Genomic DNA, 22,621 nt, shown 5'->3' with positions numbered 1-22,621 from the left:
ACAATTGTTGGGCCACGACGTAAATAGACTGTACCCCATAAATCATCTCCCTAACAATCCGATCTGCAGATGTTTTTGATAATGTACATTCTCTCTTCAGATTGGTAAATTAGGATCATCCTGTGGAGATGATTTACAAGTTACAACCTATTTACGCTATGGCCTATCAAATGAACAGTTTGGATCATCCTAAGAAGTGGGTCCCATTGTACATTCTGAAAAACTACGGGACTTTCCACGCACACATCATATAAAACCACCTATATCCATTATTTGCAAATAATCTTATTTGACTTACAAACCATTTGCAAGGAAAAAATAAATCTTTAGATGTACTCAATGTGGCCTTATATAATTATGAAAACTATGACAACCCTTATTTAAAAGTAATTATATTTTAACTCCAAAACACATCTTAAGATTAAATAAAATAATTTCTAGAAGTATTCCAGAGAGTCTTAAGAAAAGTTCAAAGAGAAACCCAACGCATCCATCACGGAAGGTAAGCATATTCCCTCAATCCGCTTGACGCGCCAACAACTAACACAACCACGCAAAATAAAAATCATTTACTCAAAAAAGATAAAGCCGCCCTATTTTTTAAAGGAAGATCATTTTTACACCCCCCTGTAGGATAATGCGCTCCACTGTAACTTGAATTGTGGGCAGAAACGCTTTTTGACGTTTAAAAGGGAGCGCATTCTCCTACAGTCCTACAATAGGGTGAAAAAATATATCCCTTTCAAAAAGACACGCGTCAATCACTCAACAATACACGTGTACCAATGCCATCCTTTTTTCAACGGCTAGAATTATTGATGGACCCACAGTTCAAAAATACTCAAAACCCTACTTTTCAAAGTTGGTGAATTTCTTCAGGTTTTTCCAGCAGCAGAAGATCCTTCCCCAAGAATGCAACACCAAAAACCCTTACTCTCTCCCTCTTTTGACCTTCTTTCCCAAAATGCCCTCTTCTTCTTCATATTTTCCTCTCCTTCTTTGAATTTAACTTTGAATCCTCCTTATAATTTTTCTTGTAATGGTTTCAGTTCCAGACATGAACTCAGTATTGGATTTCTTGAGAAAAAATGGATTCATCGAGGCCGAATCCGCGTTGAGAGATGACATAACAGAGAGAGGGGATTTGGATTTGGATTCTTCTTCTTTTAATTCCCACTTTGATGAATTCCCTCAATTGAGGATTGCGTTGGGTCGCCAGATTTTAGATGGTATAGATTCTAATTCTAGCCCTAAAGAAGATGTAGAATCTTCTTCTGATTCTTTTCTTAGCATTGGTTCATCTGGATCAGGTAAAATTTTTAACCTTTTAATTTCTTGGGTTTATAAGAAATTCCATATCTTTATCTCTTAATGGGAATTCTTCTGTTAAAAACTCAGAACATTTTAATTTCTAAGGTTTATAAGAAATTCCAAATCTTTATCTCTGTATTATGGGAATTCTTCTGTTAGAAACTCAGCACACAGTATCTATACATAGAAAATATGAAGAACATGAATAAAAAAGCCAAACACACAGAGAAATTTAATTTCTAGGGTTTATAAGAAATTTCAAATCTTTATCTCTTTCTAGGAATTCTTCTGTTAAAACTCAGCACACACTATCTATACATAGAAAATACGAAGTATACGAATAAAAAAGCCAAACACACAAAGGGCCCTGTTTGGATTGCAAGATTTTTCTTTTTGGAAAAGTTTGGAAAGGAAAATATATCTAAAATTTCCTACTTTTCTTTACACACGAGAAAAGATAACTTAACCAACCCAATTCAACTTTTACTTAGAAGGACCCTTAAGTTATGAGAATATCCCTCTAATTTACACTAATCATGCCATTTCCCTCTAAATTGTGGAAAGAAAAAAAAAATTCATTCAGAAATGTTTTTCTTGCAAGCCAAACAGAGCCAAAGAACACTCTTCCTTTTGATACCATTAGAAGTGGTTTTCTTCTTTCATTTTGGTGCTATTGGTTGATTTTTTTCGATAGTAAAAAAGCATGTATATCTGTAAATTGCCCATTTGTCCATGTAGATTTTTCAAGTCTGTTTTTAATTCATCATTATCCTTTGCATTTTTGGCAGAATTCGAGAACCCATATGGACTGTGGTCTTCTGCTCGGGTTGAGTCTGAAGATTCATCTGATAGGCTCTCTGAATTCGGCACTGCTCGTGATTATAATGACCTTGACATGATAAACAATCCGTTTTGGTACAGTGAGAGAGGTGAGGGGTATGACGAACAGCCGGCGGATTTATCTAGCTCTCCGAGCGTGGATAAGTTTGTGACAACATCTGCTTCGCGGGGATTTCATTCCGTGACAAGTATTAACGGTTTAGATGATCCAGGTCATCATTTTACCCACGAGAATAGTGATGTAAAAGATGTGCTGAATTCTGCAATGCTTGACACAGTTACGGATCATCATGATTGGGATGAAAAAATTCATCCCAATCATGGCACCGAAGAAGAATGTGAGGGTTGCACTGAAAACTATAGTTGCTCGGTCCCTCTTTGCGATTGCTGTGCTGGAGTAAAGGGAGATTATGGCTTGGAATCTGTGGATTATACCCATCGAGCTATAGAGCAGATTAAGGATTCAAATATCCCTCTTTACAGATGCTACGAACTCGTATGTGATGAACCAAAGAGCATAGAAGCCCCCGAACTAACGACATTTCAATTAAATCTTGTGGATGAAAGCACTGTGGCAGTTTCTTGGGAACAGAACGTAATTTATTCAAATCAAGGCACAAATTCTTCCAGAAACAAGCAGAAATTGGATTCACAATTTCCCAAAAAGGAATTGCAGATTCCTGATCCGTTGGTAGATACAAGGAGTTCTTCCACAAGTAAGAGAAACATTTTTCTTTGTTTGTTATAAGTTTTCCACTCTAAGTGCTTCCTTATGGGTGTTCACTTGCAGTACCTACTGGCTGTATGTACATGCCTTATTATGTACTCAATGCATGTTGTTAGTTATGCAGCCTACACTTTAATTGCAGGTGGTGGTTCTGCTTCTAACCATAAAAGTAGGACAAGTTCCAACCACTCAAATAACAGATGCTTTCAAAAAGATGTTCATAATGAGGAGTTTTGGCAAAACTCTGATCCATATCATTGTATTGACCCAGACGCTTCCCTTGAATATCAAAATGTTGCCTATGAAACAGGGGATGCTCAAGAAATGATTGAAGAATCCCACAATACTGAAACTGTTATGGACACTCAGGAGCATGGCACGGGCAGCGAGCTTCAGATGTTTGAAAATCACGACGATGAATATGAAATATTTGATCTGAGGATTATACATCGGAAAAATAGGTTCACCTGATGTCTTCCTTCCCTTTCAATAATTTTCAGATTCATTGGCTCATATAGAAAGATGCATTTCTATTTATGTCATATATTGTGAAACAAGCAATTACTCCAAAAGCCTAAGCTGTTGGAGAAGGCGTTATTTAATCGTTTATACTTTAACATCCCCACCTCACGGGTGGCCCCTCTATTTAGGGTTGGCCTACACATGGCACATGTGGCCCCTCTTTTTGGGTTGGCTATTACATGTGGATTTTTAATATCAAGGAGTTCTGATACCATGTGAAACAACCAATTACTCCAAAAGCTTAAGCTGTTGGAGAAGGCGCTATTTAATCTTTTATACTTTTAACATATATTACCCTCTACAGGACTGGCTTTGAAGAGAACAAAGATCTACCGATTGTTTTGAACACGATCATAGCGGGCAGATATTATGTCACTGAGTATCTTGGGTCAGCTGCTTTCAGCAAAGTTATTCAGGCACATGATCTTCAGACGGGAATGGATGTTTGTTTGAAAGTGATAAAAAATGATAAAGATTTTTTTGATCAGAGTTTAGATGAGATCAAGCTCCTTAAGTACGTCAACAAGCATGACCCTGCTGATGAATGTCACATCTTACGCCTTTATGACTATTTCTATCATCAGGTGTGTTGTTGGAAGTTTAATCTATTTAGTTTAATATATTTTCATCAGTTTGAAAGCCATTGCTTCAAGACTCATCACAAGTTAAAGCTGATGTTCATTTTTTTTCCATGCCCAAACTCATCATTCTATTTTTTTGGTTTATTTTCCACTTCATAATATTAAAATTCCTCTTACTGACTGTTTTCATATTCCTTTTTGTTGATTTAGGAAGTTTCCTTAAATTCTCTCAATAAGGTGCAAAATTTGTATATGTCAATGTTTGAGAGTCGGTATTTGCTTCAATTCACTAATGTGTCAGCTAGAGGCTTCGCCACATCCTTTTCTCATTGTAGCAGTTTTTGGTCCTTATTTGTGTTATGCATGTTCTATCTCGTATCTGTTTGCAATAATTCTCCATTTCCGTACATGTAGAGCGAAAAACTAAGTTGTACGTATATGAATTTCATTATTTCTTCAGGAGCATCTTTTCATCGTATGTGAATTGCTGCGAGCAAACTTATATGAATTTCAGAAATTTAATCATGATTCCGGGGGAGAGGTTTATTTCACATTGCCCAGAATGCAGGTTAGTTTTTTTATTTTTTTATTAGACATGCTTTTGTTCTTTTTATTTATTTATTTATTTCACATTGCCCAGGATGGAGGTTAGTTCTGTTTTTGATTTCGATTAGACATGCTTTTGTTTTTTTTCTTGTCATGTGGTTCTCCGTTAATAATTAGGAGTATCCTAGCAATCTATTATTTGAATGGCTTTTGTTTCATAAAACATGATGACATGTGATATGCAATTTTGTTACGGAGATATAAAGAATTCTCATATTTATCCATGAGTTGTTTTGGAAATTGAAAATTTAGAAAATAAGACATTACTGAGAAGTAAGATAAGATTACGCAAAATAGTTTCTGAGTCATGGATGGTGACTAGTCTGCGGTGTTCTTGTTTTCCCTTTCCACAGAGCATAACTCGGCAGTGTCTGGAGGCACTGGAATACCTGCATCATTTGGGAATAATTCATTGTGATCTAAAGCCTGAGAATATTCTTATCAAAAGTTACAGCAGATGTGAGATAAAGGTTATTGATCTGGGAAGCAGTTGCTTCCAGTCAGACAACTTGTCCTTATATGTACAATCTCGTTCCTATAGGGCTCCTGAAGTTATCCTGGGCCTCCCATATGATCAAAAAATCGACATTTGGTCCCTTGGTTGTATTTTGGCTGAGCTTTTCTCTGGTGAGGTAAGTTCTACTAGTTTGATCTTTCTTTTGTTTTTTGTACTAGAGACTTATTGCTCTTTGAAATTGTTTAGATTCTTTTCAAGAGTCCAACTTGGTTTGTGATCTCTTACTGTAAAGGTTTTTTTTGGCTACTTTTTTGTTGTTTCTCAATTCATTCTATATTTCCAATTAATGACATTTAATGCATTGACATCTTATAAAGATATAAGATGTACATATATAACATAAACGGCACTTAACACTTAAGTGATAGGCCTATCATGGTTACAAGTACTTTGTAACAGTTATTTATCACCCTATATGTATTAAAGGTATTTTTTTCTTTTTTCTTTAAGATTTTCTAAAACCCCTTGCACTCTTGTCCTCTTCCCAGCATTAAAAAACTTCCATGCATAATCAGGCCAGATAGAGCATCCAAAACATTTGTTTCTTGTTTGTTTTCGGGCATGATTGAAACTTACTGTTTAATCTAGGATCATTATGTGGTGTAGTGAGACTTTTTTTACGAACACAATGTTTTTCATAGTTGTAATTTGTATTTACGTGAGATACATTATTTATTTGAGTTTTCTATTCGCACTTATTGTGTCATATGGTAGTGGCTAGTTTTCATCAAATAAACAATTAGTTTTATTCAATTTGGTTTTCAGTCATGTATATTAATCATGGGAGGATTAGTTAGGGTCCCAGAAACAACATGATAACCTATTTTAAATATAATATATAATAAGAATCGCAACAACCTATGATGGGCTGGGTGTGTACTAGATTAGAGGTCCCTATGCATGATTGATGCGCTTTCAAATTCTGCTGGAATTGTTCTGCGGCTTATGAATGTTTTGCCCCTCCTACATCATTAAATGTACTTCTTGCTTCTTTTTTGACCATACATTAATAGGATCAATGAGATTTTGAAATTATTTATACTTGCATAAATATCATCAATATCATCATGTTTGAAATATTGAGATCCCAAAACTGCTTCTCTTTCTTTGTCGTAGAAAAATTAATTATCTGTTCTTGCATAAATATCATCAAAATCACCATTTGAAAACCTGCAATCACCCCTCATTCCGTCTTCGTCATATAAAATTTAAATGTCTAATCTTGCATAAATACCATCAAAATCGTCATGTTAGAACTGTTGCAATTCCAAATTTCATCTCTGTGTGTGTGTGTGTGTGTGTGTGTGTGTGTCTTAGACAATTTCCAGTTTTAAGCTGCCATGCATATGGGGAACAAATAAATCTTGCATGTAATTATGATTATTTGCTGTATACTTTTAGTTTTCTTTGTCATGTGATGGGTTATTAAGATATCTATGAGATTGGATTCAGTTCTGGGTCATGAGCTGTAGTGCTTGGGCTTTAGGGTTATTTTGGCTGTACTAGACCTATTAAAATAAAATAATATTGTATTCCATATGTTCAACGTTTTGTTTTCCGACAGGTGCTTTTTCCAAATGATTCATTGGAGCTATTGCTTGCTCGCATGATTGGGATTCTTGGTCCTATTGATATGGAGATGTTAGTAAGGGGGCAGGAGACACACAAGTATTTCACAAATGACTATGATCTTTACCATATGAATGAGGTTACTTTTCAATCTCCCTCTCTAACTTGAATCGAGAAAACCTTTTAATAAATATGTCATATAATATTTAACTTGTAGTTTTCTATGAATTTATTCGAAATAAAAAGTTGGGGACGGAATGCGTTGTTTGGTCTTTGTTTTCATAATTAAAAGTTTCCTTTCATTTGTGTTATAAACATGGCAATACAAATGGACGTGACAGCTTATTTAGACCAAATTAAATTGTTTCACATTCCCTTTGGGTTGCTCGAGACATATTTCCAAATATTTCTCTCCAAAATTCAGAATACATGATGTTGAGATTCAATTATTTAGCTCGTTATAGGCACATTTTATCTTTTCGTGATTTCTTGTTATTTACCATTAGAGTACTTTCGTGATTTAAGTAAATATCCTTATGATACATAACATGTTGTCCAAGAGTAATATATGTGCTACCCTTTCGCATCTATGATAAATCAAGGCTAAAATAATAGAGAATAAGAAAGAACACATCAGAAGAAGAGGAGATGAAGAGAAGAAGTAGAGGAAGAAGTGAGAAGGGAGAGAAGTTGTTCGCGTGGTTGGAAAACCCAACCCACAAACATTTTATTATTTCGCAAGTCAAGAAAACCAAAAGAGGGCCCACATAAGTAAGTTGCACTTAAGTGACTTAAAGTTACATGGAAAAATGAAAAGTAAAAAATCCCCCTCTTTTACAATAAGACACATGACTTAAAGTTACATGGAAAAATGAAAAGTAAAAAATACTCCCTCTTTTACATAAGTCATTTTAGAGCGTGCATCTTTGGAGGAAGGGAATTGGTGCAATCCATTGATGTGATTTATACAAAACAACATACATTGAGAGCACCAGATCGGTTGAGACTCAGAATGTTGGCATGTTGGATAAAGAAAGCGTTATGAGATGAAAATCTTGGGCTCGTGAAGTGACTTTCCCAATTGGAGTTCTGATTTGACAGTGTGCAGGATGCCTTTTGGAAACTCACATAGTATACAATTCCAAGAATCTAAGTTCGTGTACAATACTCTAGAATTGTTCCATAGGGATGCTTTTAGGAAAGTGAATACCCATTAGTTAATGGATGTTTTAAATGGTCACTCAAAAATTGATGAACAAGACTAGGAGAGTCAAGAAAATTTGTGGGGTGTGTATTAGAGCACATTAGAGTAATTTCTAGGGGTGTTCGTTCGGTTATAACCGAACCAAATAGACCAAAATTTGGTAAGCGAAATAATTTATGTTATCAAATTTCGATAACCGAAACCGGACATAAATTTCTAAAAACCGAACCGATTAAAAATTCAGTTATTCGGTTATAACCGAATAGTGGGAGAAAAAGAGGGAAAAAAGCATGGTTTTTATCTATAGTTTTGGTTATTCGGTTAACCGATTTTTTTTGTTGAGATAACTGAAACTGAACCTGAATAACCGATTTTCCAAACAAAAATAACCGAAACCGAACCGAAAAGAAAAAAAACCGAACCGAACCGACCGAACCAATTCGGTTTGGTTCGGTTATAACCGAATAATGAACACCCCTAGTAATTTCAAACCACTAAGCTACCATAAATGCTCATACACAATAAATTCACTGGGAGATTACTCGAGTGAATTTATGGAACCTGGAGATCTAGAAATTGAAGTCAGCAAATCAAACAAAAGATGGTACTATGACTTTGATGAGGATTTTAAGCACCTGCTCATAGTAAGGGACAGAGGATGTTGCACTCCTGCAGAGTACTGGACTTTCCCTTAATCCAAATCGGCATTGGTCCTAGTATACATGGACTTACTTGATGGCAATCTAATTCTTGTATTACCTGTATCTAAAGAGCTCTTCAAATTACTGTGTTATATACCTGGGAAAAAAGAACAGAGATGAAAGAAGCTTACCGAAAATGTCATGACCAATCATCATTCTCAAACTTTTTTCCTTTTACCAGGAAACCAACCAACTGGAGTACATAATCCCAGAGAAGTCCTCATTGGCTCATCACCTTGAAGTTTCCGACGTTGAATTTATTGAATTTATTGAGGACTTGCTTCAGACAAATCCTGAGAGGCGGCCAACGGCATCACAGGCGCTACAACACCCCTGGCTTTTGCGAACATATGAATAAAGTTATTGTTGAACTGAATACTAGTGCACAGCTTGTCTTTAGAGTTTTGTTGAAACAAATACCAGTCCACAGCTTGTCAAGGAAGTTTGAAGCTCTCTTACTGTAAGAGGCTAAGAGCAGATCCCATGTGCCATTTTTTATTTATTTTTTAATGATACCACATGCAATTTTTGTTGTTGTTGTTGTTGTTGTTACAGCTGATATTTCTGCTTTCTTTAGTTGGCGCAGCCCTGATGTGTATATGTGCTTACTACACCTTTTTTTGGTTGTTTACAGTTGATTAGTAATTGGTTTATGTACAGCAGTCTTGTATGTTACAAAGTTGCTCAAACATAGATAAGCTGTTTCTGGGATTGGCAATCCTTCTTTGTCTCGAAATTATCTTGTGTGCTGTTTACCAATTTTGTTCTGATAATATTTTATCCAATAACAAAGGTCATTGGGAATAGAAATCATTGGATAAGCTGTTTCAAGAATTGGCAATCCTTCTTGGATAATCTTGTCTCGAAATTATCTTGTTCGTTGTTCACCAGTTTGATAATGTTTTATCCAATAACAATGGTTAATTGGGATAAAAAACCTTGGATAAGCTGTTTCTGGAAAAATTCAGAAAAAAACAATGTTTTTCCTATTTACATTACTACACAAATAGCTACTGTATACGTATAGTTTTTATTTCTCATTTTTTGTATGAGACACAATGAGAGATTTACATAGGGAAATGATATTTTCCCCCCCTTAAATGGATAAAATCCCCCCCTTTTAACGGTTTCTGTGAGAATGGTTCACTGCTTGAGGATAAATTCACCCCCTTTAATGTTTTTCTTTTCCTTCAAAACTTAACAGATAACGTTAAAGAGAGGGGGGAGAGGGGATATCACTTCCCTTTACATATTATATTATAAGCTAATAAAAGTCAAAAGAGAGATAATTTTACTAGGAATTGAGAGGGTCGTTACTCCACTCCTCCTCCCCAAATTTAGAAATTAATTTTTATTGGACTCAAAATTTAGGCCCTGTTCTTTAAGGTTTTGACAACCGATTGCAAGTGCCAGATCTATTATTGGACCCAAAAGTTAGGCCCTATCCTTTGAGATTATGACAACTGATTGCAAGTGCCAAATCTATTATTGGGCTCAACATTACGTTCAAATTTGAGTCCAATAGTCGGTGTAGCACTCACAATCGGTTTTGGCATCTTAAATGCAAAGGGCCTAAGCCTATGTTCGGTTCAGATTTTCAGAACTGATTGCGAGTCCAAAACTGATAGAACTCAAGTTTTGGACTGACAATCAGTTCTCAAAATCCAAAACAAGCAGGGCCTAAACTTAAATCTGAGGCTAAGAATTAGTCTCGGAGCCACAACCTGTTCTTAAAATCCAAAACAAGCCACAACCTGTTCTTAAAATCCAAAACAAACCGGACTTGAGGCCACATTTCCATTTCAAAAAAAATAATCCAAAACAAACCCGACTTGAGGCCACATTTCGATACCTCATGTTTTTGTATATGGATTTGGAATTGAGTTTTGAATTGAGTTTTCACAGGAGAAAAAAAGGAACAGAAGAAACAGCAAAAGAAATGGCAAAAACGTAAGGAAAAAGGGAACCTGAGATTGAATGCACGAGTCTGAGAGCAAAACGCAGTTTCCCTCTCTACTTCCCCTCCTTTTCTAACTTTCTAAATTTAAAGTTTAAAGTTCGCCCCATTTTATTACTTGGAACAGCCCCCCTAGTAAAAATAGATAGGTTTTGTTGTGGTCCATTGACCGAAGGATTTGAGTGATTTTTCATTTTTGGTCCGTGGGCAATCCAAGGTGGGACACGCACAACCAAGACAATTTATCTGATCTGCAATATCGACGGTCCTCATTGGTTTGGTCCCAGTCCGAGCAAATCTCATACCTAAATCTAAGGTATTCATCAAAAAACAATATCAACGAACCAGATCACATCCACGTGGTGGACATGAGGTCCATGGAAAAGGATCCTTGGGTCATAGGAATCAGAGGTAGGGCCCATTAGGTAAATAGACTAGACTCGATGATTAGATTTTCCATGTGTACAGCAAAGATAGAGTTATATTCGTGGTTGATTGGTCTGTGGACCCAGTTACATCAATTGCCACTTTCCCTCCAGGACTTCACATCACATACCCGGACTGAGTGGGCAGTAGGGGTGTAAACGAGCCGAGCCGAGCTTGGCCAGGATCGGCTCGGCTCGTTAAGCTCAAAAGCTCGGCTCGGGCTCGGGCTCGAACCAGGCTCGGGCTCGACTCAGCTCGGTTAGGCTCGGCCAGGCTCGTGAGCGGCTCGCGAGCCTCACCGAGCTTGGGTTCTATTTAGTTCACACCCCTCATCTTCCCTGGACAGCCCTATATAGTGTAATTTGACTACTTTTTTTACACTATGGGGGGTGGTCCAAGTAACAAATGGGGTTCCTAAAATGAAGTGACATATTTTGCCTCACCCTTTCACTCCTCGGACAACCCTTTTAGTGTATATATTAATAATATATATATATATATATATATATATATATATATATATATATATATATATATGAGAAAACGGTTCCTACACATATGTGTAGATAAGTTATCTACACACTAGCTTAAAATACAGTGGGGGCCGCATTATTTGGGCGATCCAAACCATTCATTTTTAAGGCCCTCACATAGATAGAGTGTCCACAAAAAATCAGATCCACAGGATCATCCTAACCATTCGAACTGTGAAGGCAAAAATTGGACTAATTTGTGAAGGTTTAAAGACATCTATTTTACCTCCACAAATCGTAGGGTTGGGATGATCCTATGGATCTGATTTTTTGTAGACACCCTATCTATGTGAGGGCCTTTAAAATGGATGGATTAGATCACCCAAACAATGTGGGCTCCCACTGTATTTTAAGCTAGTGTGTAGAGAGCTAGAGAGCTCTCTACACATATCACATATGTGTAGGAACCATTTTTTTAGGGCTGCAACTCGAGCCGGGTTTTACCCGACCCGCATCGACCCGACCCGAAAATAGCCTGGGTTGGGTTCAGGTTTCATGGGTTTCGGGTCGAGCCGGGTTGAGCATTCAAAAGCCCGCATGAATCTCGGGTCGAGCCGGGTTTGAAGGGGCCCGACCCGACCCGAGTTACATAAGTTATAGTATGTACATTTTTTCTATTGTTAGTTAAAAGTTAAAAGTGAAAACCCACGCACCCACTGTTATTGTATGTGAGTGTAATTTCTGCTTCTATGAGTTGAGTTGATTCAAGTGTTTGATTCAGCATTGTTTGATTGTAATTACAACATTGTTTGATTACAGCATTATTTGATTCAAGTGTAATGTGAGTGTAATTACATCATTGTTTGATTCAAGTGTAATGTGAGTGTAATTACATCATTGTTTGATTCAAGTGTAATGTGAGTGTAATTTCTACTTCTATGAGTTGAGTTGCCTTGCCAAACAAGAATTTTCCTTAAAAAATTGCGTCAACGTGAAAAAACCCGACCCAACCCGACCCGACCCGAGATTTATCATGGGTAGGGCCGGGTTTGGGAATCATGGGTTTTCCGAAAAAAAACCCGACCCGAGATATTTCTCGGGTAGGGTTGGGTTCTCCAAAACCCGACCCGCCCGACCCGAGTTGCAGCCCTAGTTTTTTTTTTTTCTCTTTCTCTCTCTCTATATATATGAGAAAACTATTGGTGAGCTTAAGCGCACCAAAAATGGTGCGCTTAAGTTGTTATAATGCCTCCCATTGGTACGCTTAAGCGGGACCCAAACATTTAAACGAATGGGAGGTGTTATAACAACTTAAGCGCACCAAAAAAATGGTGAGCTTAAGCGCACCAACCGTTCTCTCTCTCTCTCTCTCTATATATATATATATATATATATATATATATATATATATATATATATATTAAATTCTTAACGAGCCTTGAGCCCGATTTAGGCCAGGCTCGGCTTGGCTCGTTAAGCTAAACCTGGCGAGCTGGCTCGGCTCGGCTCGTTAAGGATTCGAGCCGAGCTCGAGCCAAAATTGACACCCTTAGTGGGCAGGTTATGGGATCACCCTAACGCGAGTGTGTCTCGATCTCATTCCCCCGTAGGGCTTCATCACATCTCATCACATCACACCAGCGATCCTCCTCACGTATCTCTCACCCTCTGTGTTGATTTTTGCAAGCCCTAACTGAGAAGAAAAGTAGAAGTAGAAAGAAGAAGAAGAGGAAGAAGAAGAAGAAGAAGAAGCACGCAAATCTCCACAATGGGTGTGGATTACTACAAAACCCTTCAAGTAGACAGAAACGCCAAAGAAGAAGACCTGAAAAAAGCATATCGCAAACTCGCCATGAAATGGCATCCCGACAAAAACCCTACCAACAAAAAGGAAGCTGAGGCCAAATTCAAAGAAATCTCCGAAGCTTACGATGTAAATAACTCAAACCCTCTCCCTTCTTTTGATTTCTTAGGGTTTTCTTTTTCTTATTTCCCTATTTTTTTTTAGGTTTTGAGTGATCCACAAAAGCGAGCAATCTATGATCAATATGGGGAAGAAGCCCTAAAAGGCCAGGTTCCACCACAGGGGGCTTCGCCTTCTGGGCCCACCATGTTCAAGTTCAACCCTAGAAGTCCTGATGATATTTTCTCTGAGTTTTTTGGTATGGCCAGCCCTTTTGGGGGAATGGGGGATATGGGTGGTGGGTCTCGTGGTGGGGCCCGTTTTACGCGGAGTATTTTCGGGGATGATATCTTTGCGTCTTTCGGTGGTGGTCGTGGTGAGACATCTAACAATGTGCTCCGAAAGGCGCCCCCGATTGAGCGGACTTTGCCTTGTAGTTTGGAAGATTTGTATAAGGGTACTACTAAGAAGATGAAAATTTCAAGGGATGCTATTGATTCCAGTGGGTGAGTTTCTTATCATTGTTCTTGAACTTGTCAATTCTTGTAAAATTGGTTATATTTGATGAGTTTGATTGTTGGTTAGTGAATTTCAATCTTAATAAGTATTTTTAGTTGCTATTCATAAATAAATAAATAAAAAACCCAAGTATTTTTAGTCCTTTTGAGCAAAATTTGGTTATATTTTGATGGGTTGGATTGTTGGCTACTGAATTTCAATCTTTACAAGTATTTTTAGTTGCTATTCATAAAAAAACAAAAAAATAACAGGTATTTTTAGTCCTTTTGAGCAAATTTTGGTTATATTTGATGGTTTGGATTGTTGATTACTGAAATTTAATGTTAAGAAAGTATTTTTAGTCCTTTTTAGATTGATTTTGGGGTCATAAGGTATAAAAAAGGACGACTCTATAGGATTTCATAGGAATGGTTTGGATAAATAGGTTTCATGGTATCCGTCCTAATCTTTCTGATTACCAAGAATGAGTGTATTCTTCTCCGATACCCGAATTCTTATGTAGCCTTAACATATCATGTTCGATATGATATGATATCGATACTCATACCAGATACTTCATGGATACTTAAAATAACTATCATGTTTTAAATACATGTCTGTATAAAAAAGGATGACCCTGAAATTTGAATGTATTCTTCTCGCGATACCCAAATGTAGCTTTAACATATCATGTCTGACCTGATATGATACTGATACTCATACCAGATACTTCATGGATAAGTACAATAACTATCATGTTTTAAATATATGTCACTCTCTTTAATTTAACTATCATGCTTTTTTGCTTGCTAATGCTGCAGATTTGCACTTATAATTTCTAGCATGTGAGTCTTCTAGATGCTATTTTAAATTAATTATTAATTCCATCCTTAAAGTTAAATATGGTTAAGCTTGCTGTTATTTTATATGTACATGTCCTGTGTTTTCTACATTTTGGAAAAATGCCAAGTGACATCTCTGTTCCCATGTTTGTGTCCGTGTCTTTTTATATATATTATTTTCCTGAGCGAGATAATAGATGATTTCAATCAACGGAAAGATGAAATATAAAAAAGTGCAGCAACGATGTCCCCCTCAAAAATCCATGATAAGAAAAACAGAAAGCATACCCAGGCAATTCACAGGATCAAATCATAGATTAGCAACATCTCATGGTTTGTTCTCTCTGCCCCTAATCTGTTTGGTACCTCATTTTTTCGATCTAGACCCTGGGTTAGAGAGGGACTGATTATGCTACAAAGGTCCCATACTTCAATTATAAAATGGGCCAGCCTCCCCCAGAGATTTGTTTAGGGCCCATGATATTATAGCACAAGTAGAATCACCCTCAGTCTCCAAACTGTCGAAAGAAGTCCCGAAAAACATGCAAGCCAGTGAGGATAGCTCCAATGTCGCCATCATTTAAATCCCCCACATTAGGAGCTTGATGTTGATTTATTTATTAGGAATATTTTTGCAGAGTCAAGACTTTTACACACTTACAAGAAATGTTTTCCATGTATGCCTGGTACGTGAGTATTCATCTTGCCATTGTAATATTTGGCCATTCTTCATTTTCTCTTATTGCACTTTACGAGCCTTGTTAGCATTTCTCCATCATTCACTCTCTTTTCACTCTCTTTTCTTCGCCTAATTTTGTTATAGAGGCAATCTTCCAACTTGTCTTTTGCAAGGTATGAAGCCATGGGACTTTGGATAAGGATGGTACTGTAGATTTACTAGATTCAATATCGCTTCTTTTAGCAAAAAACGGTGACATTGAATCATAATAGAATCACACTGCTTTTCAGTTATTTTTAAAAGCATCTTGAACTCTAGATCATTGATGAGCCTTGGAGGTCAAATAGTCTAGACTCTAGACCCATGAATGTGGGGAAGGAGTATTTGGTTATTCAACGACAATTGGAGAAGGTTTTCATTCCCTCGATGTAAAGTTCTTTATGCAATGACTTGGTCAATGGATCTGATGGTGCCTTTTTGTTCAAGTCTCTTTATCATTTAATTATGGACTCTGATTCCCGTCCTTTTTACAATGCATGCACTTTGTAACTATATCTGCACTCTGCAGTAGCTTCTCGGTGGCTACCTTCAAGCAATGGGGTTTCACCGTTGATCAGTTTGACTGTTTGAGGTGTTTGCCCTTTTCATGATGCAGCTTAGGTCCACAAAGCAACTCTTTATTCTTTTTTGGAATGGTACAAAGCAACTCTGCAGTGGCTTCTTCGAGGGCGAGCCTTGGCGCAACAGTAAGGTTGCTCCATTGTGACCTGGTGGTCACGGGTTCGAGTCACGGAAACAGCCTCTCTGCAAAGCAGGGGTAAGGCTGCGTACATTGTTTTGCAAATCTTACGATTTACAATTCGATTTTACGATTAAAAGCAAATCTTATGCATGACGATTTGAATCCCATGATTGAATCTTAATTTGTATGAATCTTACGATTTTCGATTGAATCTTACGATTCGATCTTAAATCATACGATTCATGTGATTTATCCAAATTAAGTTTTGTATAAAAGAAAATAAGACTTTCTTTCGAAAGATCTCATTTCCTTTTTAGCTTACAAGAAGCCTTCAAAATCCCTCTCATTAGAAGGAAGAAGACGGAGAAGGAGTAGGAATCCGAACGAATCGAACCAGTCAAGCATAATAGTGCATTTGCTTTTTTTTTGAGACTGTAAAAAAGAGAATATATTAAAAGACGAACCAAGATGGTTCTAGCAAATTACAGAAAGAGAAAATAGTGCATTACAGAAAGAGATAATAGTGCATTTGCTTGAGGGCATTAAATTACTTCGAGGTAGGAGACGACTATAATGAGGACAACACCGACGACTCTAGTATTTTATGATTGATATATGTCATTTGATGTTTGAGACTTTGAGAATTGATATGATATTGTATCTTTTTTTATTTGTAAGATTATTATCCAATATGGATGGGTTTGGATGAGAAATAGATGATTAGTATGTGTCAAGTTTGTTAGCAAATTTTTTATTATATATATATATATATATATATATATATATATATATATATATATATATATATATATATATATAGAGGAAAGTGTCTCTAGTCTCTCCCCTAGATAAGCTTATCTACTCCTCCCTTTAAAAAAACACAGTGGGCCCACGCTGTTTGGATGATCCAAAGCATTCATTTGATAGGTCCTAACATAGATAGGGTGTGCCCAAAAAATCAGCACCAAAGGGTCATCCTAGAACTTCGTTTTGTGGGGCCTTGTGGCACCCAGAATGGACACATATAAACGTCCACGTTTATATGCGTCCATTTTGGACACGGTGTGCCCCACAAAACGAAGTTCTAGGATGACCCTTTGGTGCTGATTTTTTGGGCACACCCTATCTATGTTAGGACCTATCAAATGAATGCTTTGGATCATCCAAACAGTGTGGGCCCACTGTGTTTTTTTAAAGGGAGGAGTAGATAAGCTTATCTAGGGGAGAGACTAGAGACACTTTCCTCATATATATATATATATATATTTCTGAATAAATCTGACGATTTATGATCCGATACGATTCAACCCCTATTACGATTTATGTTTTGATTCTGATTTTCAAAACATTGGCTGCGTACATCTAGCCCTCCCTAGACCCCGCAATGGCGGGAGCCTCATGCACTGGGCCGCCCTTACAAAGCAACTCTTCATGGTCAACCCACAAGCAAAGGAGGAATAAAAAACAGTGGCGTCAGTACTAAGGGCCACAATTTGGGCTGAAGGTTGGATGCTGATGTTTTTATCCATAGGGATTTTTAGTGATTTTTTGAACCTAGGGTTAAGTTTGGGTGCATTTTAGTGGGCTCATCAAGAAAAATTGTGTTGTATTTGTAGGATTTGCATATTAGTGTGCTCATCAAGAAAAATCCTGATTGTATATTATGGGCTCATCAAGAAAAAAAATTGTGTTGCATTTTGGGGGTTTGCCGTGTCTGACACTCCATGTCGACACACGACACCTCGTATCTCTCATTCCCTTTTTCCTTTAATTGATAATTTTTTCGAGAAGATAAAATCTTATTAATGAAGAAGTAGCTAGATCTGAGATGGCCCATAACTGTTAAAACAAAAACAACGCCCTATTCAATTGGGATAGAATCGGAAAAAGCCAACATGGATTGTTCCACCCCACAGCGAGCTCATCAACCATTGCTGGTGAAATAGATATCCATCAATGTGCTAAGGTCACAGATCAGTGGTTTGTTTCTCAAGAACCCATCACGTCCTCGATTTCACATAAGCGCAAAGTTCTGGTGCTCCTCCTCAACGTGCCAGGTTGAAAAATGTCAATGGAATAGTAAACAATGGTAGAATATTTATGTTACCAGCATGGATTGTTCCACCCCACAGCCAGCTCATCAACCCTTGCTGGCGAAATGGATATCCATCAATGTGCTAAGGTCACAAATCAGTGGTTTGTTTCTCAAGAACCCATTACTTCCTCGATTTCACATAAGCGCAAAGTTCTGGTGCTCCTCCTCAACGTGCCAGGTTGAGAAATGTCAATGGAATAGTAGACAATGGTCGAATATTCACGTTCTTCATTAGGGATATTTTTGTCTTTTTCATCTCATAATTTTATATATTGTTCACATGATTCATTCTTGAGTAGGAAATGCACAATGAAAGGAAATGCATTGTCCGCCTTCCTTCATCTTCTTGTATTCTTCCTTATCCTAAATAACCTAAGCACCTTTGAAGTCGCTCAACATCTTGTGTCAAATATGATAATATCTATGAAGTGGTGGCGGGCATAGTTTCCTTCACAAGCTTTCTTCATATATATTGCCTAGAGAATGTAAGTAGTAGCTATCTTGTCCAGAAACTCCAGCTCAAAACTGTGCTGCTCTTGGATGTAACAGTAGTGGAATTAGTTGCCTTCTCCAAGGCATTTGTGAATTTAGGCATTTCATACTGCTGTCCATATTGTTTATTCGCTACTTGTCTAAACCACATGTACTTATCTCAGATGTTAGCAGATTGTGTAGCGAATTATTCTAATGTTTGATCTTGGGGGTCCGAATTATATTAGCAATAGTGCAAAGACTTGTATTGGGGTTGGGTCTCAGCTTGTTCCCATGGATTTCACTTTTGATTTATGATTATTTTGTCATGTGTGGGGAGAGTCATCCATCAACTACAATTTTCTGTTGATCTTGTGATCATCAGCGGTTGTCTTAACTTTGGGGAAGGAAGTAATCATCATCAAATTCAGAATAAGTTGTCATCAGAAATTGAAGAAGAGGAAGCCACATCTAGGTTGCGTTGTCCCGTAGCTCCTGTAGGGCCATATGAAAGACATTGTGATCAATGTGTGACATAATAGTCTGTACATAAGCCCTCAAAACATTAACTCCTAACTGAATACATGGAGAAAATTTAGAATCATATTCATTTAATGGGTAGAAGAAAGTAGATAATTTCGAGATGCAGTTTTGTTATATCCGGAGCAACATGAGAAAGGAGTTTTGGGGAGTTGCAGTTCAAGATTTGCATTTCAAGTGAAAGGAAAGAATTTGCTGGTGCACTGGAGTGTACAGGGTGGTGGCGAGATGGTTCCTTTATTGCCAAAATTATTAAGTTGTTTTTATGGCATCTCGCCTGATAGCTCCAGTCCATCCAGTTTAGGTGTGTAAGGAATGAAAGAGGGGAAGTGCCAAAAGCGTTTTGTGCTCCCATCAACTCAATGTATTTGGATGAGGTGGAGGCACGAATGCTTTCAACCAGATTTTATATTATCCACAACCATGGTTCTAAATGTCGGTTAAAACTGACACGAAATGACCGACATTTTATTTTGTTTCTATCCCCACTGGAATTAAATGATACTGTCAACATTTATAGATTTCATTAACATTTCCTTCATGCCGATCGAATTGCTACCACTCTGGTGTGTAAATTACAGAACTTCGGTTGGGATATCAAAATTTTGATCAAAGTGCATAGAGAAGCTTGAGTTTTCACATTTTTACTTTGTAAGTGCTTATTTTATGCTTATCTGATCATTAAAAAAAGTGCTTATTTTATGATTTTTTTTTTTTTTTGCTTTTTCCTTCATTTATGGTGCAAATGTATCAACTAATTGTTAGTTTGATGTATTTGCACATGGATTAGTACATCAATTTTTATTTTTCATAGATTTATGGTTTTAAAAACTGGAAAAAGTATATTTTTAAATAAAAACTAATCATGTGTGCATGTTGGCTTCTAATTTTATTATATTTATGTTCTTGCCCAATCTATCGATTGGCGGATTTAGATTTTTTTCATTTTGAAAATTAATGATTTTATTTATTTATATTGAAAAACCTTTAAAATTAGAAAAACTATTTCTAATTTTTTATATGTGAGATAGCCTGATCTACTATTAACGGAGTAAAAAATTATTAATCTATTTATTTTTGTCATAAATCCTTTAAATTTTCATTATTATATTGTAATCATTCATTATATTATACTTAATACTTAGCAATTAATGAATGAAGTCACTTTTTGCCTATATTTTGTGTTTATTTGAAGCATATGTATATGTGATTGTATACATTTTTCAGTTTAGAATTAACCTTACTGTTCTAGACATTAGCGACAACTCGTTTCATTAGGCATTTGATCTTGTTAAATCATTATGTACGATTTTCATTCTTATGTGATGGTTTCTAAGTGTGTATTTGTGCTTATTCTAGAATTTCTTTTAGTTTAATCTTTAATTTACATCATTTGCATACATTTCCATAAACTTCCTTGACTTACTGAATTTCCACCGAAATCTATGACCAAAACTGTCGTGTTTCATTTCCATAGCAACCGATGTGCATACCAAAAACTGACATTTAAAACATTGTCCACAACAAGCTAGGGAGGAAGTTGTGGGTTGAGAATCTTCTAATGACTGAGAAAACTGTACTTGGCATATCATTTCACCAAAAGGTCCGAAATTCAGACAAAAGAATTGTACGCGGCCTGCAAAGTATGATGACAATATAGATCCTTGAAGAATCAAGAATGCATAAAAAGTTTCAAATTGCTGTATTAGTGAACAGTACCGTCTTATATCGAAGAAAATCCAAGCCATGCCGCTCTATAAAGGAAAAAGTAACATCATGTGATTTATTTCCAATTTGTTTAGTGTCACGATTTGTGAGTATTTTCTTTTTATTTGTTTTCTATATATCACATATTGATAGAATTCCTATCCAAGTTATTCTTCAATCAGGTATATATCATTTTAGTTTTCCAGGAATATGGGAAATTGGACATTCTTAGTTGTTATTTTCCATTCTATGCAGGAGACCCACAACGGTAGAGGAAATTCTGACAATAGAGATCAAGCCAGGATGGAAGAAGGGGACAAAGATCACATTCCCAGAGAAGGGCAATGAGCAACGCAACTTAATACCTTCAGACCTGGTCTTCATCATCGACGAAAAGCCTCACAGCACCTTCAAGAGGGATGCGAATGATCTAATCCTTACTCAAAAGATCTCTCTCCTCGAAGCTCTCACCGGTTACACAGTACAATTGACAACCCTAGATGGTCGGAGCCTGACCATCCCCATTAACTCCATCATCAGTCCGAACTATGAAGAAATCGTTCGAGGTGAAGGGATGCCAATTCCAAAAGAGCCATCCAAGAAAGGGAACTTGAGAATCAAATTCAACATCAAATTCCCCTCCAAGCTTACATCAGAGCAGAAGACCGGCCTAAAGCGGTTGTTGACAAGTTCCTGAGCAGTAGTTCTCTTCTCATGTAAGTTCTTATGATTCCATGCCTTTCTATTGGAGACTATTTTTAGTGGAAACTTGTGTGCGATGCTTTCGCATTTAAGAATCAAATTTCCCACCAATTTGAAATAGTAGTTCTTCTCTCATGTAAGGTTGCCAAAAATAACCTGGCTTGGGTTTCACATCATGGGTCTTGGGTTCAGTCGTGTTGGGTTTAAAGAAAAAAACCAACCTAATCTCATGGCCCTTGGGTTGCGTCTTGAATGCACAAAAACCTCTTGTTTTTTGTTCTGGTTTACAGTAAGATATTTTCTTTATTATTACTGTTTTTGTTTATGCATGGTATAGGAAAGTGAGATTGAATTCAAGAACAAAACCATGGAAAGAAAAGTTCAGAAATGTTTTTAAAGAAACAAATCATTTGTCTTGATGCCTCTAAATGATGGAAAGAAAAATAATATTGTCAGAAATGTTTTTCTTGCTATCCAAACAGGGTTCTTCAACCATTCTCACTCCAATTTTCGGAGCAGGCAAAATGACTGGAACAGAATCATTTTTCTCTGGATAATCATCAATATTTGCCGTTGGAAAGTTGGGATTTTGTTTTTGTTTTTTAATGCTCTGAACAGAAGAAAATGTGCAAAAGTGCTACTGATAAATGAGAATGGTTGCAAGATAACTGAAATTTCTGCAAGGCGCATCTCACGTCTGGAGCCTTTAATATTTGTTATGTATGTCTCTTGTCTTTAAGCTCAGCGGGATTAAGAGAGAGATCAATAAAACAAAATACAGAGAAGAACCAATTTTCTTCTTATATATCATCCCATGTATAAACATTATACATCGTAATAAGATACTATTTTCAAATCAGAAAGGACTATCTATTCTTAGGTAGACCTGCACTCACCTTTGAAGGCTCTCTCTGGAAGGAATGGCATGACTAATGTGATGTGAAACCTCCACAATGACAAAGGGCATCATGTTAGAGACGATGATTTAGTAGCAGAGCAAAGCAAAAA

The 22,621-nt window shown here is 36.8% G+C and overlaps 2 protein-coding genes across 6 annotated transcripts; both read left to right on the top strand.

Moving 5' to 3' along the window:
- Positions 1-860: 860 nt before the first annotated feature.
- Positions 861-9,276, top strand: LOC143849910 (uncharacterized). 5 transcript variants are annotated; one of them, XM_077359206.1, is made up of 8 exons: positions 862-1,310; positions 2,100-2,867; positions 3,150-3,339; positions 3,705-3,984; positions 4,442-4,549; positions 4,941-5,219; positions 6,669-6,812; positions 8,760-9,276. In XM_077359206.1, exons 1-8 carry the CDS (start codon positions 1,040-1,042, stop codon positions 8,934-8,936), a joined length of 2,217 nt encoding a protein of 738 aa, XP_077215321.1. In that variant the 5' UTR covers positions 862-1,039; the 3' UTR covers positions 8,937-9,276. The 5 variants fall into 5 exon arrangements, with proteins under 5 accessions (XP_077215323.1, XP_077215321.1, XP_077215322.1 ...); XM_077359207.1 differs by having other exon boundaries at positions 863-1,310; positions 3,189-3,339; XM_077359205.1 differs by having other exon boundaries at positions 863-1,310; positions 3,021-3,339.
- Positions 9,277-12,969: 3,693 nt separating this feature from the next.
- On the top strand, positions 12,970-21,925 carry LOC143849771 (uncharacterized). Its single transcript, XM_077358949.1, has 3 exons — positions 12,970-13,367; positions 13,443-13,843; positions 21,167-21,925. The coding sequence occupies exons 1-3, from the start codon at positions 13,203-13,205 to the stop codon at positions 21,606-21,608; spliced, it is 1,008 nt and encodes a 335-aa protein (XP_077215064.1). The 5' UTR covers positions 12,970-13,202; the 3' UTR covers positions 21,609-21,925.
- Positions 21,926-22,621: the final 696 nt, after the last annotated feature.

Source organism: Tasmannia lanceolata, unplaced genomic scaffold (assembly GCF_043159265.1).
Source record: "Tasmannia lanceolata isolate RefF3 unplaced genomic scaffold, GAP_Taslan_0.1 ptg000018l, whole genome shotgun sequence".
Classification (NCBI taxonomy): Eukaryota; Viridiplantae; Streptophyta; class Magnoliopsida; order Canellales; family Winteraceae; genus Tasmannia; species Tasmannia lanceolata.
The sequence above is the reverse complement of the archived record's forward strand: the minus strand, read 5'-3'. Positions and strand labels throughout refer to the sequence as shown.